At 39.7% G+C, this 22126-nt stretch overlaps 3 protein-coding genes and 1 long non-coding RNA gene across 4 annotated transcripts in view; 3 read left to right on the forward strand and 1 right to left on the reverse strand.

Annotated features, from left to right (window-relative positions):
• The first annotated feature begins 260 nt into the window (after positions 1 to 260).
• LOC120742110 lies at positions 261 to 15701 on the forward strand. The gene is made up of 3 exons (XR_005697769.1): positions 261 to 273; positions 5236 to 5241; positions 14632 to 15701. It is a non-coding gene; the product is annotated as an uncharacterized LOC120742110 (long non-coding RNA).
• LOC120742107 (transcription factor IIIA-like) lies at positions 8148 to 9944 on the reverse strand. Its single transcript, XM_040045253.1, has one exon. It carries the CDS (start codon positions 9927 to 9929, stop codon positions 8712 to 8714), a length of 1218 nt encoding a protein of 405 aa, XP_039901187.1. The 5' UTR covers positions 9930 to 9944; the 3' UTR covers positions 8148 to 8711.
• On the forward strand, positions 9909 to 15124 carry ccdc130 (coiled-coil domain containing 130). Its single transcript, XM_040045254.1, has 10 exons — positions 9909 to 9988; positions 10686 to 10735; positions 10847 to 10900; positions 10991 to 11073; positions 11576 to 11631; positions 11732 to 11792; positions 11960 to 12102; positions 12382 to 12554; positions 13791 to 13929; positions 14058 to 15124. The coding sequence occupies exons 2-10, from the start codon at positions 10733 to 10735 to the stop codon at positions 14549 to 14551; spliced, it is 1206 nt and encodes a 401-aa protein (XP_039901188.1). The 5' UTR covers positions 9909 to 9988; positions 10686 to 10732; the 3' UTR covers positions 14552 to 15124.
• Positions 15702 to 18225: 2524 nt separating the features above from the next.
• LOC120742106 (complement C3-like) overlaps positions 18226 to 22126 on the forward strand; it is a 31902-nt gene continuing 28001 nt past the window's right edge. Inside the window, exons 1-8 of the mRNA XM_040045252.1 lie at positions 18226 to 18358; positions 18448 to 18465; positions 18584 to 18619; positions 19825 to 19863; positions 20171 to 20360; positions 21072 to 21237; positions 21490 to 21560; positions 21793 to 21884. Of these exons, the coding sequence (XP_039901186.1) occupies positions 18279 to 18358; positions 18448 to 18465; positions 18584 to 18619; positions 19825 to 19863; positions 20171 to 20360; positions 21072 to 21237; positions 21490 to 21560; positions 21793 to 21884 (692 nt within the window). The 5' untranslated portion in view covers positions 18226 to 18278. The remainder of the gene's footprint in view (positions 18359 to 18447; positions 18466 to 18583; positions 18620 to 19824; positions 19864 to 20170; positions 20361 to 21071; positions 21238 to 21489; positions 21561 to 21792; positions 21885 to 22126) is intronic.

Below are 22126 nucleotides of genomic sequence, written 5' to 3' on the forward strand. Positions count from 1 at the left end.
TGCACGTCTTATCTTTTGTAATTCTTTAGCTCTTATTCTTTTATATATTTATGTGTTTTGGTATGTGGAATTTAAATTTAAACATGAAAATGTCTGCAAAGTTCAGAAACTGGATTTGGGCATTAAAATGAATTCCTGATCTGGAGAAGAGTGTGTATGACCAACAATCACTGAACTGATGTAGATAAATCAACAGGCTCGCTCACATCTGACACCAGGAGTCTTATTTGTACGCAGACCCTCTCCCCCTCGTTATGACCATATTTGTCACAAGTGGTAAGTGATGTTCCACTTTTTAGTTACATAATAACACTTGCTGCTTCCATCTTCTGATGAAAACCATTGAATGCGATTGAAAAACAAACAATTTCTTTTAAAACCAAAGGTGAAAGGTTAAATCTTTCTCATATGACTAAATTGCCATATGGATTCAGGACTTGGAACAGGACCAGTCAAGTAGAGAAAAACACCACAATACCACAGCTAGACACCACTTAAATGTGTCCAGCCATTCTTGCTTATCTTTTTTGGTCTTATTGTAAATGTATATGTAGCCTGGACAAAACTTTCAGTTAGCTGTCCTCAGAATATTAAGACCTTTATTACAGAAAGCTTCCATTTCCCAGCTATTTGCATAGAAAACCAGAAAACAAAAGGGCAAAGGACCCAACACATTCCTTCCACTTCTTAAAAAGACAGGAAGAGACAGGGGAAAGGGGAGGAGGTGGTGGGAGAAATACAGTGGAGCAAGAGCAATCCTTTTGGATTACAGGGTGACGAGCCCGTCTGGAATTCCACTGTTGTCAAAAGACAGGAATGGAAAGAACGTGGCATCAGTTTCTGTAAATGAACAAAAACAGAAAAGATAGAAATCTGATGCTATTTATCAGACATCATCAAGCACACTGACTGATATTGTTCTAAAGTTAGAAACCCAGCATTTAAAGCAGTAACAAAACCTGTATGTCAAAATAAAACAAAGTAGGTTGATATCACTGTAAGTACTGTGCTTTTTTTATATATATATAATTTTGTGGATCCAATTGCTGATGTTTACACATAATGCACCACAGAGAACCAATGACCTGATGTAGAGCAGAGGTGCTTGAAACATCTCTTTCTTATTTGGTTGAATAAAACTGAGCCCTGCACTGTGCAAACTGTTACGCCCCACTTAAAAACGAAGGCAAACCTTGAATAGTTTTTTTCTTTTTTGTTTGCTTGTTTTCATCCCACTGCAAACACCTCTTGCCATTAAGGTCTTTTTCTACTTTGTAGGCGGGCTCTATGGAGTCCTGGAAAACTGAGTACACTTACTGCTTACATAGGAAATAAGATGGTAAGTCATGTGCTGATAATCACATTTACTCGATTAAATGATCTTCAGCAGTGTCAGCAGTTTTTGTCTGTTTGCTGTCCTGGAGCATTCAGGTGCGTTCTAACACAATGCCACAATATTCTCAGGAGTGGACGCCCCAGCAAATTCACCCCAAGATGTGCAATATCCGAAGAAACTGCAAAATAAACCCCAAGAGCTTCATCTCAGTTCATGAAGGTTCATGAGAGTACAATTAGAACAAGACTGAACAAGTATGCCTTATTCAGACAAATCCTTTTTAAAATGAATATGTCAGCATAGCTTTGTTTTGGAGAGTTTCATCTGAACTAACTAAAAGACTTCTTGAACAATGTCCTTTGGACAGACGAGGCCAAAATGAAGATGTCTGGAGATAATGCACATTCCCACGTTTGGTGAAAACCAAACACAACAGATCAGCACAAACACCTCATACAAACTGTCAGCACAGTGGCATGGTCAGTTGGGTTTATTTTGCAGACACAGGACCTGGGAACCTTGCACTCATCGAGTCAACCATGAACTCCTCTGTATGCCAAAGTATTGTAGAATCAAATGTAAGGCCATCTGTATGACAGGTAAAACTTGGTCAAGTTGTCATTGTCCTGCATGCAGCATGACAACAATCCTAAACACAGGAAATCTACAATCTACATCTTTCCAATAAGCCATGGCCACTGGTCATGTACTGGTGGCCTCTTCAAATCCAAAAACAATGCTTGCCTGTATTTTTCTATTTTCTTTAGACTGGCCTGATTGACTTCTAGGTTTTTAATAAACTGTCTGGTTCCTGGCCTACTTTTACATTTGCAAAGCATTGTAAATCCTTAAAGTGAAAATCACTGCCCTCCATAAGACTTTGCCTCTGCATTCCTACATGCTCAGCACCTTGTTTTTTGTATCTTGTGAAGCACGTGCATCAGAATCAGAATCAGAATCAGTGTACTGCTTCCTCAGTGTCTGTCCATTCAACAATGAGAAATTATCCTACCTGGGTAAGGAGAGGCATTAACCATTTGATTGTGATACTCCTACCTCCTTCACTAAGCAAGTGCAGTGGACCTAAAGTCTTCTTCCTGTCATGTATTCTACATTTTCTCCTAATGACACTTGAAATTGCTGTTACCTGTTAATTTTATATGCAAGTCGGCTTTTAGAAAAACTAGAACCAGTCAAATTGTGAGAAATTGTCTCAGTATGTGGGAAAATGTTGTACAGTCCAACACGAAGAAGGACACCTCATTGCCCTACAATACACTCCATGCTGTAGCAAGTTAAAGGATGGAGTCAGAGATGCTTTTATGGTTCCTTATTAGTTTTTTTAGCCTAAACCAATTGTTAGTACCAAAGCGAGTTTAGTCACCAAGGGTTTTTTTTTTTTTTTTTTTTAAAAATTGTAACACTTCTTAAATTATACTTTTTTGTATCAACTGACTGAATATACTCACATATTGTGCTTCTAATATATATATATATACAGTGGGGCAAAAAAAGTATTTAGTCAGCCACCGATTGTGCAAGTTCCCCCACTTAAAATGATGACAGAGGTCAGTAATTTGCACCAGAGGTACACTTCAACTGTGAGAGACAGAATGTGGGGAAAAAAAATAAATAAATAAAAAAAAAAATCCATGAATCCACATGGTAGGATTTGTAAAGAATTTATTCGTAAATCAGGGTGGAAAATAAGTATTTGGTCAATAACAAAAATACAACTCAATACTTTGTAACATAACCTTTGTTGGCAATAACAGAGGTCAAACGTTTACCATAGGTCTTCACCAGGTTTGCACACACAGTAGCTGGTATTTTGGCCCATTTCTCCATGCAGATCTTCTCGAGAGCAGTGATGTTTTGGGGCTGTCGCCGAGCAACACGGACTTTCAACTCCCGCCACAGATTTTCTATGGGGTTGAGGTCTGGAGACTGGCTAGGCCACTCCAGGACTTTCAAATGCTTCTTACGGAGCCACTCCTTTGTTGCCCGGGCGGTGTGTTTTGGATCATTGTCATGTTGGAAGACCCAGCCTCGTTTCATCTTCAAAGTTCTCACTGATGGAAGGAGGTTTTGGCTCAAAATCTCACGATACATGGCCCCATTCATTCTGTCCTTAACACGGATCAGTCGTCCTGTCCCCTTGGCAGAAAAACAGCCCCATAGCATGATGTTTCCACCCCCATGCTTCACAGTAGGTATGGTGTTCTTGGGATGCAACTCAGTATTCTTCTTCCTCCAAACACGACGAGTTGAGTTTATACCAAAAAGTTCTACTTTGGTTTCATCTGACCACATGACATTCTCCCAATCCTCTGCTGTATCATCCATGTGCTCTCTGGCAAACTTCAGACGGGCCTGGACATGCACTGGCTTCAGCAGCGGAACACGTCTGGCACTGCGGGATTTGATTCCCTGCCGTTGTAGTGTGTTACTGATGGTGACCTTTGTTACTTTGGTCCCAGCTCTCTGCAGGTCATTCACCAGGTCCCCCCGTGTGGTTCTGGGATCTTTGCTCACCGTTCTCATGATCATTTTGACCCCACGGGATGAGATCTTGCGTGGAGCCCCAGATCGAGGGAGATTATCAGTGGTCTTGTATGTCTTCCATTTTCTGATGATTGCTCCCACAGTTGATTTTTTCACACCAAGCTGCTTGCCTATTGTAGAGTCACTCTTCCCAGTCTGGTGCAGGTCTACAATACTTTTCCTGGTGTCCTTCGAAAGCTCTTTGGTCTTGGCCATGGCGGAGTTTGAAGTCTGACTGTTTGAGGCTGTGGACAGGTGTCTTTTATACAGATGATGAGTTCAAACAGGTGCCATTCATACAGGTAACGAGTGGGGGACAGAAAAGCTTCTTACAGAAGACGTTACAGGTCTGTGAGAGCCAGAGATTTTCCTTGTTTGAGGTGACCAAATACTTAGTTTCAACCCTAATTTACGAATAAATTCTTTACAAATCCTACCATGTGAATTCATGGATTTTTTTTTCACATTCTGTCTCTCACAGTTGAAGTGTACCTCTGGTGCAAATTACTGACCTCTGTCATCATTTTAAGTGGGGGAACTTGCACAATCGGTGGCTGACTAAATACTTTTTTGCCCCACTGTAATTATCCACCATCTAACTACATTTTCAAGTATAAGTGAAGTGTTTGAGTTACAAATACAAGTTTGTATAGCAGTTACCTTTAAACCAGTGCCATCAGCCTATAATCATGTTCAGACAGAAACTGGGATAACTGTGGCCTTGCAAAAACTGATTTGATGAAGTGAAAAGTTCACCATCATACATGTAATGGGGAAAGTTTTTTAATACACAGTGTGCAGTGTAGGTTTCAAAACCTACAAACACAACAACCCCCCGCCCCCAAAACAGAGAAACTAATGTTCATCAAAGAAAAAGAGTGTGATTCCATTTCAAAGTAAGAGCATGTGTATTATATTGCATCTGTGTGTTGATGACTGCAGAGCTATCACAGGGTTTTGCAGTTGTGTTATCCAAGAAGAATTAGTTCTACATGATGAATTTGGCTTTTATCACTCTAATAGTCATGTAGGAAGCTCTTAAAATAGGAACTGATAACAGGACATGTTACATTCATATTCTATGAATACTAATTGGCTGCAGTCTCTGGTGCATTCCTGGAGGAGCTGGCCAGACAGTCAGTCCATATAGGGCTCGTCTGAGCTGAGCGGGTCAGGAATGAAGGGAGCAGCCTTCCTGTAACTGGAAATATTCAGAGAGGATTTAGCCTTGGAATGTCAAACTTGCACGGAGCTTCTCCTATTCATGCCGTAAATCTGTTGGTCCAAGCGGAGACGCTCTATCGTTTGTCATCAAGGCATAAGAATGCACAGGGCTTCATTCCAGCTAATCTGAGCAGCAGGTGATTTCACACACACACACACACACACACCTCTCCTGTGATTGAGGCTGTGCAAGGTTGTTGGCATCAGCTGAAAACTCCTAGACCATGATGACACAGTGACATTTCACCTGTACGTGATAAGACAGGCAGGCAGTTCCATTATCATTGGCATTAATCTGCTCTTAGATTTTGGAACCTGGCTGCAGATATCTGCTCCTGTCCAAACACTCATCCAGTTTTCCCAAACGTGATGAATGGGGTGAGATAAAGTTCATACTGAACACAGGGTGTAGGATACTGCTGTTTTTCAACATTTTCAGGGTGTCTATTGGTAGCCAAAAGTTCAACTGAAGACCCCTTTGAATACCAACATACCAAAGTTGTCCATATTATTATGCTGTTGTCTGAGTCTGACTCTAAAACACCTTAAAAATACAGAGACCGACTTCAGAGATTTTCTCAATTTATTGTTAATCTCGCTTCTTCTGTTTCTGCAGACTGACATTCAGGTCGGTGAGCAAGATCTTCATCATCCTCAAGGCCTTTTCTGTGGCACTTTACCATCTTTAAGCTGGTTTTTAGACTTTGAAGTTAGAGAATGTAATCGGTTTTCACATATAAAAAAAAGCTGGAACTGTAGAGCACCAAAGTTGCATCACGATGCAAAGCCTTTTAAACAAATTAGTACTCAAGGCTTTTTATTATTAGATGTATTTAATATATTTTTAAGACTTCTGGGATACCTGCACACACCTGAAACTTAGAAACACTTCTAAAGCAAAACAGAATATAATTCATTTATTGTATTTTATAGACAGGCGTGTCCAGATGTTTTTATTGTTATGTTTAGCCATGTAGTGTCAGGGTGAAAGTTTCGTTTTCATTCCTAAACTCTTTAAAGACTGTGATGTGAACAAAAATGCTAAACAGCAAGACATTATTTCCAAATAAATACCACTGTTATCATCACTGTGAAAAATTTAGTGTTTTAGATTATGCTGCAGTTCACAGGGTGAAATTCAAGTACATATTTAAGCACTTTCAAGGTCCTTTTTCAAGCTTTTTTCCAGCACCCCCCCCCCCCCCCCCCCAAAAAAAGTGCATGTTTCAATTCGCATCACCTCTGTAAGACCATGTGAAAATTAAAACAAATCATCCCAGGTGAACTTAAATACCTTTGATCCCCTTTTGTTAAGACAGAAAAACACACCACACAAAAATACTGCAAAAGGACGGGCGCCTTATATACATAGTGTATAAACTCAAAATGCACATTTCACTTAAAAATTAAGATGTGAACAAATCAACTTGTTAGATATTCTTCTCCTGTTGAACCCCCCCCCCCTCCCCCAAAGAGAAATAGATATTGATGCTTCTTTCCTGTGTGACAGAAAATAGGAGACAGATGTTTGTTTGTTTTTTACGTTAATTCCCAATAAAACTGTTTTATTGCCAACTACATTGCTGTCTGTATTATTGCTGAAGTCCTAAATGATCACCTTTAAAGTGTTTGTGCTAATAACATCATGTACAGTCAGACAGGCACAGAGAACAGCACTGACTGGGAGGCTTTGAACACATCACATAGTTCAATTCAACATATAAGACTTTAAGAAAATTTACATGTATCTACTTAAAATCTATTGAATTTATCATTTGTCATATTATTATGTACAATTCTAATGTATTTTGTTCATCTTCCTTAAATAAACAGGCAGCCTTAAAGTATGAAATATTCATATACAAACACACATAAATGTGTGTACCGTCTGAGCGGCTGATAGTGTCCCACAGGCCTCAGTGTGAGCTTGAAGACATTTATAATGTTTAAGTCGTTTAATGTGTCGGTGCTGACGATAAACACAGTTTGAATGAAACTTTGGTAGCACAGAAACAAGTGGCTATTCTTTGTGACCATATGGATCGGTCCCTCATATTACCATTATTTCACCCAAAGGCACCAAGTTAATACTCAAAAAAAGCTGCAATACACACAAATATAAACAGTACTTAGTGACAACTTTGCTTTTAGCGTCTAACCCTCTGGGGTCCAGGGAATATTTTGGCCGTTTCTGACGTTTCTGACTACTTTTGATTTGGCCTCTATATTTCACCTTTAAAAACTGTTTATCTTGCCAATCTGTTATTTACTCATTTTGACATACTGTAAATATGTAAATATTGTGCATAAAACATGAGTAGAAAATGATATTTTTGACTGTAAAAACCACAAGCATGTTTAACGAATCATTTTCATAACTTGAAATGCAAATAGAAATTGTACATTTTTAAAAAATGTGCACAAGTTTTGCAAACAACAAAGTTATATGGTACTATTTACCTAAAAATGCAGCCAAGGCTCAGACGTTTTTTATATAACCATTTAAAACTATTTACAGAACAATCAGGTGTTCTACATCAAAGAAGAAGGCACACAAATTATTTATGCAACTCCAAAAAATAGTCTGTGTCCACTATAACACAGATGAGAACAGCACAGGGATAAACCTGCAGGTCTGACAGCAGGTGTGTCACTCAGCGTTTACACTGCAATCTGCCTTTGGTGGCTTTAAGGCAGCAACTGTGACGTTCACTAGTAGAACTGACACACAAAACAAAACGACGACTACACTACACACTAACCACACAAGACAACAGACTAAAAGAGACTCCAAACACGGTAAACGTCACAAATCTCTCACGTATCAAAACTCTTGCTCTCTCTCTCTCTCTCGCTGGTCACTCCTAAAACTTCCCCCTCTTCCCAAACAATCAGATGCCACATGTTGCCATATCATTTTTGATTGGTCAACACGGCACATTTTTCCACCACATCTGAAATTCAAGCACTTTTCAAACCTTGAAAAGACAACATTGAAATTCAAGCATTTTCAAGGATTTCAAGCACCCGTACAAACCCTGAGTTCAAAGGATTTGAAGACGGTTTTATTATTAGTCTTAAGACTTGAATTACCAACAGATAAATGTCAACACCAAGCTCTGCATTTTAGTTGTACTGAACTCCTGGACAGGTTATATTATGACCCACTTATTTAAATGAACATACAAGAGCACTCAAGAAAAACAAATACATTCCACAGGTTTTATTGAAATACTGTCATTATGTAGTAACAAAACACCCATCACATTTTTTCAAGTTTTATACAGTAAACAAAATATATTTTCTTAAATACAAACACCAAACATATATAACTGAATGGCTCTGGGGAAAAACAAAACATTGTAATGTTTTTCTACAATGAAACACTGCAGCGGACATAACCCGGAGGACAGACAACCAGGATCACGTTCCACTTCTTCATTCTGAATTCCCTTTCAGAAAGACTGTAAATTATAATGAACCAACCAATGACCAGTGTTCAACACCAAGACTCCCAACAACCATGTCACAAATAATATGTATTATAAATGCTCTGTTAAAGTGCCTGCTGTCCACACAAAACTGGGGTGCTCCTCTTCATTTGACGCTACACTGATAATGGTGTAGCCAGGGTGTTTGTAAGTCCCTGCCTGTCCACAGCAGGGCTGCACAGCAAGGATGCATCCTGTAGGAGAGACACCAGCTCAAAAGGGCCAGGCTGGTCAGCTTTCTCTTGTGAAGACTGTCTATGCGCTGCATGTTCGGGTTGCATTTTGTAGACCACTCTCTTTGTTTCACAGTAACCGCTTAACCTCGAAGCAAGAGATCTTTTGGCTCTTGGCTTCTTCAGCTTCTTCCTCTGTGGGTCGTGGACGACGCTGTGACGCTGGAGGCTCTGGTTCATGGCGAACGTCTTCCCACAGCCGGCATGGGTGCAGACGAAGGGTCGGTGCTCCTCGTGGAAGGAGCTGATGTGGCTCTGCAGGTTGAAGGCAGTGGTGAACGATCTGTCACAGGTATCCCTGGGACATTTGAGGACCACTCTCATTTCAGAGTGGATGTGCTGATGCTGCTGCAGAAACCAGGTGTCCCTGAACACTCGGCTACACTGCTCACACTTCAGGGTGACTCTATGCTGCTCCTTCCTGTGCTTCAGGTACTCGGTCCAGGTCTTCCCCGTGAAGACACAGCTCTCCTCTTTGCAGGGGTACCCTCTGTGGACCTTCTCGTGACGCTTCAGTTTGCTGGGGAAGCTGAATCGCATCTGGCAGCCTTCGTAAGTGCACTGATAAGGGGGCAGCTGAGTGTGCTGCTCACACATGTGAGATTTGAGCTGTTTGTTCTTCTTGAATTCGAGGCCGCAGCCCTCAAACCTGCAGACGTATTTCCTCGGCTCCAGGCAGTGGATGCGGCCGATGTGTCGGGCCCGGTTTGCGTTGGTGGTGAAGGCCTCCGCGCAGCCGTCCACGGTGCACCGGAAAGGCTTCTCTCCGCTGTGACTGAGCTCGTGCCTCGCTAGGTGGTACTTACTACAGAACGCCTTACTGCAGCCGTCGCGCTCGCACGAGTACGGCTTCACCCCCGTGTGCTTACACAAGTGAGCGTCCAGTTTCCACTGTTTGTTGTAGGCAGCCGAGCAGCCGCTAAACGAACAGATATAACGTTTGTATGACTCCACTTTCGCTTCCATTTCTGCGGCATTGACAGGCGAATTGTTTTTAGCTCGCTCAAAAACACGTTTTTTCTCCCGATACCGGCGCTTCCCAGAGGGCTTTTCGACGTGACGCCACTTCCGATGCCAGGAAATTACGTCTTCATTACCCATCAACCCTCTGATGTTGTTGTTGTGCAGCAGCAGTACAAACGGCAGTTCCAAGGTTGTTTGTGAGTATACCTTAGATTTTCGTCCACGAGTAATCACAGCTGTTGGATCTTTCAAATGTCACTGCAGTGATTTTTTATTTATGGATGTTTTTGTGTTCACGTTCTTCTCATTCACGCTAGTAGCAGGCGCTAACATTAAGTAGCAAGCTAGCTTTGCTAAGGCTACGTAGCCTTCGGCCAGCTTGCGATAGCTCATCCTCTCCAGCAATTTGTCAAAATACCTTTTGATATAGTGTTTAATGTACACGACACTAGTGTAACAGAAATGCTTTCAGTGTTCACGTGCTCTTTAACAAACTAATTTCGACGTTTTGCGCTTCAAAGACAGTTGGTTTCTTTTGTTATACATCCGAATCAGAGCTTCATTTTGTCTTTAACTGTTTGTTAAAAGATTACTGGGCTATTTGTTTCAACGTGCTTTCGGATGAAATCAGTTTCGCCAGCTTTTGAAATATTAGGTGGCGAGGTGCGGTGTTTTATGCTGTCTGTGGTTTAGAAGATACTCAGGGAGTGAAACTATGATAACATATGCAAAGCTATGTGTTCCTTGCGAAATCAGTATGTTCCCTAACTTACAGGATACTTTTCAAATATTCTTAAAAATAATTAAGGAGGGCGCTTAAATTGCTACAATGAAAGGTACATTAACCTTACTGTTACAGTGTGGTGTCAATGACTGACCTTCTTTTTTTGTCAGGTGAAAAGGAGTGAGTTCACTCCTGGGGCAGCGTTCCAGTTGTCACAATGGTAAGCTTTAATTCAGCTGTTTCCAGGGATGCACACAATTGGAAATACTAGCTAAAGAATAATAGTTTGTATTCTTTATTAATAAAGTCTTCTGCATTGTTTTCTTGACAGGGTGAAAGAAAGGGAACAAACAAGTACTATCCTCCAGATTTTGATCCGGCCAAGGTATGTTAGATCACACAAACTTTTTGGGTGTCAGTTGTTTTAATTTTACTTTTTTGCATGGCTTACATTTTTATCATTCGTTATCTTTAGCATGGATCCCTCAATGGCTACCATAAGACCCACGCCCTGCGTGAGAGAGCCCGGAAACTGTCCCAGGGCATCCTCATTATCAGGTTAGTGCACACTTGTAGAGTAGTAATGAACTGAGGCTGGAGATGGGAAATTATTACATTTTCAGTCTTGTATGAGTTACCGTCCACAAAAATATTTGTACATTCAAATGACAGACGCCACTGTATAGCTGTGGCTTCATGAATGATATTCTACCACCACCATCACCATGTGATTAAAAATAAGAAAAATGATACATGTACATATGTGTATTATATAGTTATTAGAGTTTTGTGTGTTTTTGATTAGTATTCATTTTTGTTTGGCTTTTTCTCCAGCTTTACCTTTTTTCTGTCTAGAATTGTATGGATTTAGTTTTATTGTTTTATAATAACTTATTATTATTTTTGTGTTAAAATAGCCAGATGGTGAATCTATTAAAATAAAGCATTTCCTTTTACTGGCAGAAACATTGAACAGAACCTGGAGCTTTTGTATATAAGGGTCTTTCTTTAAAACTCACCCAAATTACATGTTTTAATGATCTATTTTGGTTCCATCAAGGTTTGAGATGCCTTACAACATCTGGTGTGATGGCTGCAAAAATCACATTGGCATGGGTAAGTTTGGAATGAATGAATGATAAGATTGTATCATTTTCTTTGAGGTACAATCAGTCCTTCTTTTCATTTCCACAACACTGATGTGTTGTTTGCACAGGGGTTCGGTACAATGCGGAGAAGAAGAAAGTGGGGAACTATTACACCACGCCAATTTACAGGTAAACGGGAGGATCAGGTCAGCTGTTAAAAGAAAAAGCTTTTGCTGTTGTGCAAACTTTAAATCAGAACTATAAACATGTGTGTGTTTGTATGCTGCACTTTACAGTATCACAGTAAAATTCATCTTGAAGCTGTCCTCGAATTAAAATCTTGTTTTCTTAACCAGATTTCGGATGAAGTGCCATCTCTGTGTGAACTACATTGAGATGCAGACAGACCCAGCCACTTGTGACTATGTCATAGTAAGCGGGGCTCGCAGGAAGGAGGAGCGCTGGGACATGGCTGAGAATGAACAGATTCTCACTACAGGTAACACAGTTGTGGCTTTTACAAACAAACAAACAAACAAATGGTTTGGTCAGTCCTCTTACCTGCACTGTGTGTAAATATTATGCACAAAATGGGCACTATGATATAATCATTTTTCTGTGTTGGACAGAATCATATAGACAGCACATATCACATCAAAAGACATCTCCACAAATGGTTGTTTGAATACTTGATGTAATCTGATGTCATTTTTACAAAAAAAGTGCTTGTTTGTTGCTACTCGATACAATGTAACTTTCCTTGTTCCTCTTTGGACAGAGCGGGCAGAGAAGGAGAAGCTGGAGACGGATGCCATGTACAAACTGGACCACGGTGGGAAAGACAAGGAGAAGCTAAAAAAGGCTCTGCCGTCTCTGTCAGAGATCCAGGACTATCAGGCCGGGAAGAAGGATGACTTCCAGCTCAACAGCACCCTCCGTAGGAAATTCAGAGTAAGATATTGACATCCTTTTGGCCATTGCAGTAATACTACTTTTCTCATTTGCTTAGACATTCAGAAGTAACATTTTCTAAATGTTTCACTCAGGCCTAAAATTAAGGTCGGTGGCTGGAATGACACCCTTTGCTTGCAGAAAACATTAAGACATTATAAAATAAAGTATAACATTGTAAATTATTATTATATTTTCACTCAGTCATTACACATTTCAAAAGAAAAATACAACACATGCCAGTAAAACTTTAATGTCTGCTGTGTTAATTTATAATGCATAGAATATAGCATGTTTCAAATGAAAAGCTAAATCTTGTTTCCCCCTACAGCGGCACTTTTCATATTTTCTTTTGTGTGTTTTCAAAAAAATCAAGCATTTTCTTCATTTATTTTAGTCACGTGTCTGTGAACTGATATTCACATTAAAGACCTAAACTACTGCTAGTGAAAATAAAATATGCATGTAACTGCATTTTCCTCAACACTCTCTGTAATAGTCTTTTACTCATCCTTTTACATACCTTTGTGTTATCACGGGCCTAGACGTCTGTCAGCGACCCCACCAGGCAGCCTCTGGACATCAGGACCAAAATGTTCGTTCTCTGGCTGGTTGTTGAGTAGTTGCTGTGGGTTTCTGGCTGTCACTGTAAAGTTGTCCAGAAAGCGGGTGCTGTACAAACTTTAGTGCTCATAGTTTGTAGGATTGCCCACTGCCCCACAGAACTTGGAAGTACGAGACAAATCGGAAATTGACAGTTTTCATTGTTAAAACAAAATTTGTGCCCCACTGCTGAAGCCAGCATGTTTCAAAGGACACAACTTTTACTGTAAAGGTAAACAAGCTTCATTTCCAGTTTGCATGCCACTTTGGGGTGTTTTACTACTGCTAGTTGGCGAATGCTTATACATAAGTCTGCGCCTTTCCTACAAACCACGGCTGACTGTGGCAATCTGCTACTGACTGAAGTAGTCACAGACAGGTTTTCAGTGCAACAGCTTACACTTGTTTGAAGTGTACGGTGTTGCACAGACCAACAGGAGTCAACCTATAGTACTCTCAGCTGGTCAGGGAATACCCATTCCTGTATTTGGTGGTTGCCAGGCAGCTACTACCTAGTCTCTAGGCCTGTGTGACTGGATTTTGTTTTCAAATTTTCCTTCAAGCTCTGGATTTTAATGACAAAATTAAAAGGTTCATACAATGTCTTCCTTGTCGTGTTGCTTGGCTGTATAGGAAGAGAAGAAAGTTCTGGCTGATCAGGAGGAGAAGGATAATGCGGTGAGGATGAGAACCAACTTATCCATCCCACTGTTACCAGAGAAGGAGGAGGATAAGAAACTGGCAGCACTACTTACCTACCAGACACCTGACTGTAAGCAACATATTTTGTCACAAGTATATACATTTAAAGAGCGTATAGTGAATTATTTACTGTCTCACTTTGAAAATGTCTGAAATCCTTTACAATTTCTGCATCATTTTCTCCTCATTTCCGATTAGCATATGAGGACAAACAGCAGAGCAAAAGGAAGGAGATCGCCTCTCGTTCATGGTTTAACTCTGCGTCAACACCACCAGGTGGTGCTGCAGGCAGCCTGCTCCATAAGCTTGGACTCCAGGGGAAAGAAATAGCTGTGGCCAAAGCCCTGGGATCCTCACACAGTCCTTTAATCCGCAAACGGACATCACAGTCTGGAAACAAGACTGAACAGTGTGCCACCCTCACCCGGAGAAAGTCACACCATGATGTCAGCACAAGCGATGGGGACATTTCATTGGCCACACCCACAGTGGAAACCCCATGTATAGTATCGGAACAAATGGTTCAGAATGAGACAAATGGTGATGGTTTCAAGGAAGTACATATTAGACCTACAGAGGAAGCAGACAAAAAACTGACAAATGGAAAGGTGGAGGACCGGAGTAAATGCTCAGGAGGAGTCACATCTCTGGTGGCAGACTACAGTGACTCGGATTCAGAGTCTGGACAGTGAGACTGAATGATAAATGGGACACTTTGTGTTTTCAGTGAAGAGTCACAAGAAAAATGGAGATAAAAACAAACTGTAGATAGACGTCTAACATATGCTTCTTTTATCTGCTGAAGTAATAGTGCTGCATTCATCTTTAAGATCTGTGTGGCCTGCAGATTACAGTGTCATGTGTGAATGTGTTGGAAAAAATGTTTAGAACTTGACCCAGCATATGGTATTTGGTTATCTAATCTACATCCCTCAGATGCCCAAACATGTGTCCCAGTAATAAAACAGCCAAGAAGCTTGTAAAATTAAATGTAAACTGCTTCATCTAGTATTGCTGCATTTTTGTTTAAATTTTAGTTCAGTATGTTGGCTCAAAGTGTTGAACTTATCCATCCACAGTAGAATAACTTGTACCAGATGCAAAGTTCATTTTTATCACAGGCCTGAGGGGTTTACTGCAAAGGAGCTTCAACACAGCCGGTCCTTTGACTTCGGCTGGCTTTACAAATCCCAGCTGAAGATAATCACAGTCACAAGTGTGGTTACCAGCCAGGTTTTCTGATTCAGACTTTGTGTGCACTCACACAAAAAGGGGCACAAAATGATCTCTATGAGCGCTGCCTACTCCAATCGTTGATGTTATCAGATGATGATGAAACAGGGATTACAAATGAATAAAGAATATAAGAAACAGAACACTGTTGCAATAACATAGGAAATGAATACTGCAGAAAATCATTGCTCTTAGGATTTAACCTGCAAAGTGGAAAGTAATTATTTTTAGATCATTATTTTATCGCTAATTCTCAGTATTGGAGTTTATTTTTAAAGTGACAGCTGCACATTGGCGCTCTGAAGCTTTAAAGTGGATACATTTCAACATTAAAGGTTAATGTAGGCGCTGTGGTGAAATCCCTGTAGTTTATTGCCAGATTGAAAAGCAATTAATTTTATTGATTTATCTTTGGTGATAAACACCCAGATCAGTTTGCTGCTCTAGTAGCTGCAATTCCAGCAGTGTAAAAAAAAACCTTAGCAGCAGATTAACACTAAGGCGTCACAGCCTGGCTCAAAGTATATGTCAATGAGGTGTGAGACCATATGTAGACTTGGGAGGTTGTTAAATACTTTCATGAAATAAAGAAACTAAAAAAAAGCTTGAGTAATTGTCAGCATATGCATGCCATGTCTGAAAGCGTTGGTGTATGAGTGAGCATGTGCCAACACCAAAAACCAAAATGCTTTGTTAACCAAGCAGCACCCATTAAGAAAAGAAAGGAGGCCCTGGCAGGGCTTCTTTATAGGGCGTCTTAGCCTGACCTGCTCATTTCCATAAAACAGTTCCTACAAACCTGGACAACTACAGGGAGTGCAGAATTATTAGGCAAGTTGTATTTTTGAGGAATAATTTTATTATTGAACAACAACCATGTTCTCAATGAACCCAAAAAACTCATTAATATCAAAGCTGAATGTTTTTGGAAGTAGTTTTTAGTTTGTTTTTAGTTTTAGCTATTTTGGGGGGATATCTGTGTGTGCAGGTGACTATTACTGTGCATAATTATTAGGCAACTTAACAAAAAACAAATATATACCCATTTCAATTATTTATTTTTACCAGTGAAACCAATATAACATCTCCACATTCACAAATATACATTTCTGACATTCAAAAACAAAACAAAAACAAATCAGCGACCAATATAGCCACCTTTCTTTGCAAGGACACTCAAAAGCCTGCCATCCATGGATTCTGTCAGTGTTTTGATCTGTTCACCATCAACATTGCGTGCAGCAGCAACCACAGCCTCCCAGACACTGTTCAGAGAGGTGTACTGTTTTCCCTCTTTGTAAATCTCACATTTGATGATGGACCACAGGTTCTCAATGGGGTTCAGATCAGGTGAACAAGGAGGCCATGTCATTAGTTTTTCTTCTTTTATACCCTTTCTTGCCAGCCACGCTGTGGAGTACTTGGACGCGTGTGATGGAGCATTGTCCTGCATGAAAATCACGTTTTTCTTGAAGGATGCAGACTTCTTCCTGTACCACTGCTTGAAGAAGGTGTCTTCCAGAAACTGGCAGTAGGACTGGGAGTTGAGCTTGACTCCATCCTCAACCCGAAAAGGCCCCACAAGCTCATCTTTGATGATACCAGCCCAAACCAGTACTCCACCTCCACCTTGCTGGCGTCTGAGTCGGACTGGAGCTCTCTGCCCTTTACCAATCCAGCCACGGGCTCATCCATCTGGCCCATCAAGACTCACTCTCATTTCATCAGTCCATAAAACCTTAGAAAAACCAGTCTTGAGATATTTCTTGGCCCAGTCTTGACGTTTCAGCTTGTGTGTCTTGTTCAGTGGTGGTCGTCTTTCAGCCTTTCTTACCTTGGCCATGTCTCTGAGTATTGCACACCTTGTGCTTTTGGGCACTCCAGTGATGTTGCAGCTCTGAAATATGGCCAAACTGGTGGCAAGTGGCATCTTGGCAGCTGCACGCTTGACTTTTCTCAGTTCATGGGCAGTTATTTTGCGCCTTGGTTTTTCCACAGGCTTCTTGCGACCCTGTTGACTATTTTGAATGAAACGCTTGATTGTTCGATGATCACGCTTCAGAAGCTTTGCAATTTTGAGACTGCTGCATCCCTCTGCAAGATATCTCACTATTTTTGACTTTTCTGAGCCTGTCAAGTCCTTCTTTTGACCCGTTTTGCCAAAGGAAAGGAAGTTGCCTAATAATTATGCACACCTGATATAGGGTGTTGATGTCATTAGACCACACCCCTTCTCATTACAGAGATGCACATCACCTAATATGCTTAATTGGTAGTAGGCTTTCGAGCCTATACAGCTTGGAGTAAGACAACATGCATGAAGAGGATGATGTGGACAAAATACTCATTTGCCTAATAATTCTGCACTCCCTGTATTGACATTATAAATAAACCTAACACATGTAAGATATGCATTTTACAGATTTTTTATTCACAATCAATCTCACTGCCAAGCACGTTGATATATGCTCAAACCGCTTCCATCTCCAGACTCAGCTGTCTTGGATCCTAGCGGAGGAAGGAATACTGAAGAGGAACTAGTACAAAGCATATTAATGATACAGCTGTGACAAATGCCTGAGGGACACGGGACAAAGCATCTGCCATGACATTATCTTTGATATGATGAATGTCCAAATTGTCAGACTGAAAGAAAGCCCACCAGATGAGCCTGTGATTTGGGTTCTTCATTGAGTTTAAACCTGATAGGAGTTGATATGTGACATCTGCATGCAGCTTAAATGGGTGATCCAAATGGGGCCAACATCTGAAACTGGGTCAGGTCCACCCACCAGTTGCTTGAAAAAAACAGACACAGATAACAAGAAAGCCAAGCCAGTGCTGTGTCAGTCACAAATAATACAACAACTTTACACATTTTCTTCATTACCACATGACTGCTGCGTGCACATTCAATTGACAATGAAATGCATGGTTTGTGCTACTGTAACTTCCAGCTGAGCTTCATTCGTCATGTTAGTAAGTAAAATAAGTGAACTAAAAACAAAATGACCCTTTGCCCTGGTTAAGACCTCCCCATCATTCTTTGCCAAACAAGTCTATAGTTTGTTTTATTGATCAGCAGCTACATCCCTCCCCTTTCTATTGACTACAGTAGTTTTTGGGTCTCTCAAATTAGGTGACTGACTGGTAGCCATAGTCCACAGAAACTCCAAGACAATCGTTATGGTTCGACTGAAGCTACACAATATTTTATTCCTTGTACTTTTCTGCAACTCAAATGGACAATTTGACTATTTTAGGAGGTAAGAGGCTTTACTTACTCAGTACCTGCTGTGTGTTGGACATTACATCTTTGAGGTTTTGTATAATAATCGTGCTGTGATCTTTACAGGCATCCATGGAGGGACAGGTATGTATGTGTGTGCACAAACATGTTTACACAGGAGGTCTGTGAGCAAGAATCATATAGTACAGACAAGGTTAAGCCTCTGGTAGCTTCAGTTATTGTTTTTGAATCTCATCCCCAGATTTGTACCAATTGACCGATACTGGGATCTTCATGAGTAAGTAACCTTTGATGGATTCGGCCTAACAGAAAGCAAAATATGCATAGACTAAAAAAAGGAATAATGTTAAGAAATTAAGATGCGTTGATTCACTGTTTTTCTTTAACATGTATTTTAAAATATCAATTCATATTTATTACCCTCAATCTTTGGATATGTGCTCTCATTTCCTTATCAAACGTATTCTCATCATGGGTTTGTGTGGCCTTTTCTGCTATAATGATTAAGAATTTCTTATGTCCCTTTTAAAAATATTATTAAGGCATGCTGTTTCTTATTCATTTGTTTTTTACATTTGTTATTGCAACTTGCATGTCATTATCCCCTCTCCGTTTTAATTGTAACCCTGTTAAGCCAGTCTGAAATAATTGCCAAAAATTTGCATTGTTTGAAAAGAGTTTATTGAACCTGGTGACATTTAAAAAAGAAGAAGAAATGAAATACTGTATATCAGTTTAAATTTGTATCATATTTGCTGCATGTGGCATATGTTTTGTGCAGTTTATTTATAACATGGTTTCTGCAGATGACCACATGTGCTGACACACACACACACACACACACACACACACACACACACACACACACACACACACACACACACACACACACACACACAATTGTAACTGATTTGCAATATTACCAAGTACAATTTTTCCTACTATAACAAAGAATTTTATTCTATTTTGTACAGCACTTTATTCTATTGTATAAAGTATTTTATTCTTGTTGTATATTGTGTTATTCTATTTTTTCTTATCCTATTCTATTGTGCTTTTCTTAACTTTTACTGATCTTAAACTTGTACTTTCTGCCGTGACCAAAAATTTTCCCACCTGTGGGACTAATAAAGGTTTATCTTATCTTATCTTATCTTATCTTATCTTATCTTATCTTATCTTATCTTATCTTATCTTATCTTATTTCTTAAAATGAATTTTGTACAATTCATTTTTAATTAGGTTTTTTATTTAAGAAAAAAATCCCGCTGCTGATGCAGACGTCTCAAAATCTCACAAAATCTCATGCAACAAATATGGTACTTGGTATTACATAAGTAAATGTTCCCACACTGAAGATGAATAGAAAAATGCAGTGTCATGAGCCGTACATTGTTATATGTGCAAAATATGTTTTATCCGAGTCTCAGTTAGCAGCACTATGTGATGACGGAAATTAATACGTTTCCTCTTCATTTGTAGGAAAGAAAAACCACAGAAAACAATTAATCCTTCACCAAGGTACAGATGCTCACCAAATGCCTTCTCTTAATACATCAGTCAAACCAAATTGTATATTATGTTTACCAAAGTGTGTTCTATCTTTATTTGTTTATTTTTTTTAAATTTTATTACTCTGTTAGATATTCATATTTCATGCTTTGGCTTGTCGGTTCAAAATGAAATTGGTTTTTTGCTAGAATTATTCACCAGAGTAACATAGGAGTGCTGAAATTGTATAACAGTGGTGCTGCAGTAGCCACAATAAAGACTGAACCACTGGTGACAGTAGTATTACTGAAATCCATGTTTTGTTGCTCTCCTCCAGGTTCGTTCTGCTGGCTCCAGATGTGCTGAGGACAGACAGCGATGAGAACATCTACTTACAGGCTGATAGTGTGTCTGACCCCATCGCTGTCTCCATCCTGATCCAGGACTTCAACGAGGCTGTCACGTTATTACAGGACTCAGTCACACTAAATCAGGCAAATGGATTCAGCACCCTCAAGCCTATACAGGTGACTCAGCAAGCTCATATTTAAGGTTACCCATTCAACTCAAACAGAGGATACGTGCACAAGTGTCATTTATTGGAAGCTACTAACCTACATCTGAAAAATGTGTGAACTATTTGTGATATGATGTTCACTAAATAGCCTCAAACAGTTACAAAAGGAGAAGTGCAAAATCTTAGATGTTGATTGTTTGTTCTTAAAATAAAAAGAAGTCATTCTCATTGTTGCATGCAGCTGCCTTCGCTCATATTTATTTATTGTTAGCTCATCCAGTCAAAGCACCAGTGAGCTAATGCGATGGTAAGACGTTGCCCCTCCTAAAATTCCCAAGAATTTGTCCCCCTGAGAGTCAGTTTTTTGTGGAACGAGATTAATTTGTACAGCTTGTCTTGGATATGAATGTTTGTGAACTTCCTTGACTTCTCAGTTAATTTAGGTTCTCACTACCTTGTACCGTACAGGCAACCAGTGCCAACATAACTGTCTTTCTGTACTTCACACATTGTAGTAACCTGTCAACTGTGATGGATCCTGAGCAAAATCATCTTTGACATTCTGGTTGACAGAATGTAATCCAAACTGTTTCAAATTGAAATAAATGCTAAAGTCAAAGTGAATGAAAGAAATTAGAAATAAAAAACTGATAAAATTCACTGACTGAGAGCAGCTTTTGAGAGTAACTGTCTTCTATATCACAATCACATCTCATCGCAGCTTCCCTCTGATTTACTGAATCGCGAAGAAAAGAAGAAGAAATTTGTGACTTTGAAAGTGACCTTTGGAGGTTTCCACGTTCAGAAGAGGCTATTGATGGTAACCTTTCACTCTGGGTACATCTTTATCCAGACAGACAAACCCATCTACAACCCAGGAGATACCGGTGAGAACAGAGGATATTCATTAAAACTTCAAAGAAAACTTCAAAATAAAGATGCGAACAATTAAAACAACTATAACATGACTAGACGAGATAGTTTTCAGGTTGAATCTTAAATAGCGTATTTGTTAAGGACTATTTTGAGATGATAGTGATAGTGGTTGCTAAAACGTTTCCAGTAGCAAAGATCATAAATAATAATTTTTTTTAACTGATTTAAAAGAAATGTCCACTTTCTTTTCCTTTCGTCTCCAGTTCGACTTCGAGCCTTTGTGTCTTCTCCAACCTTTAGGGCCTTCAACAACTCCATCGCAATAGATATTGAGGTGAACAAACCATTGATTGCAAATATAAAATTTTTTTTTGTGAATGCTGAAATATAAAATGGTTGTGCCAAAAGATGTTAAAACCATCCATGTGACAGTACAAGAGGGATTGTCCTGTAGCTACATAACTTGGTAGCTTTTGTAGAAACTGGATTCTGGCAGTATTTTGGTGATAACCCTTTCATGTACTGAATGTATCAGCTCAATTGCTGACGTAGTTTCTGTGTTATAGAATCCAGATGGTGTGGTGGTTAAACAGGTCTCCAGGACCAGGGCTGTTGATGGGATCTTTTCAGAAACATTTCCACTCTCTGAATACGTCAAGTAAGTATCGACTCATTTGATAACTATTTCGTTATATTACAAGCTGTGTGAAAGTTTAACACAGATGTTTTATAGATTCTTGGCTTCTAAGTCGTCTTATCAAATTTTTAGGAAGTCATCATTCCAGTATGATTTTATCTCATGCACATGTTTACTTTAGGCCACCACCTGCACCAGTTTAGATTTTAGAGTATCTTACAAATGCTGACTGGGTGGCACACAGAGTACCTGTTTGCTGCTTA

The sequence above is a fragment of the Simochromis diagramma genome, unplaced genomic scaffold (genome assembly GCF_900408965.1).
Source record: "Simochromis diagramma unplaced genomic scaffold, fSimDia1.1 OVJJ01000610.1, whole genome shotgun sequence".
Lineage (NCBI taxonomy): Eukaryota > Metazoa > Chordata > Actinopteri > Cichliformes > Cichlidae > Simochromis > Simochromis diagramma.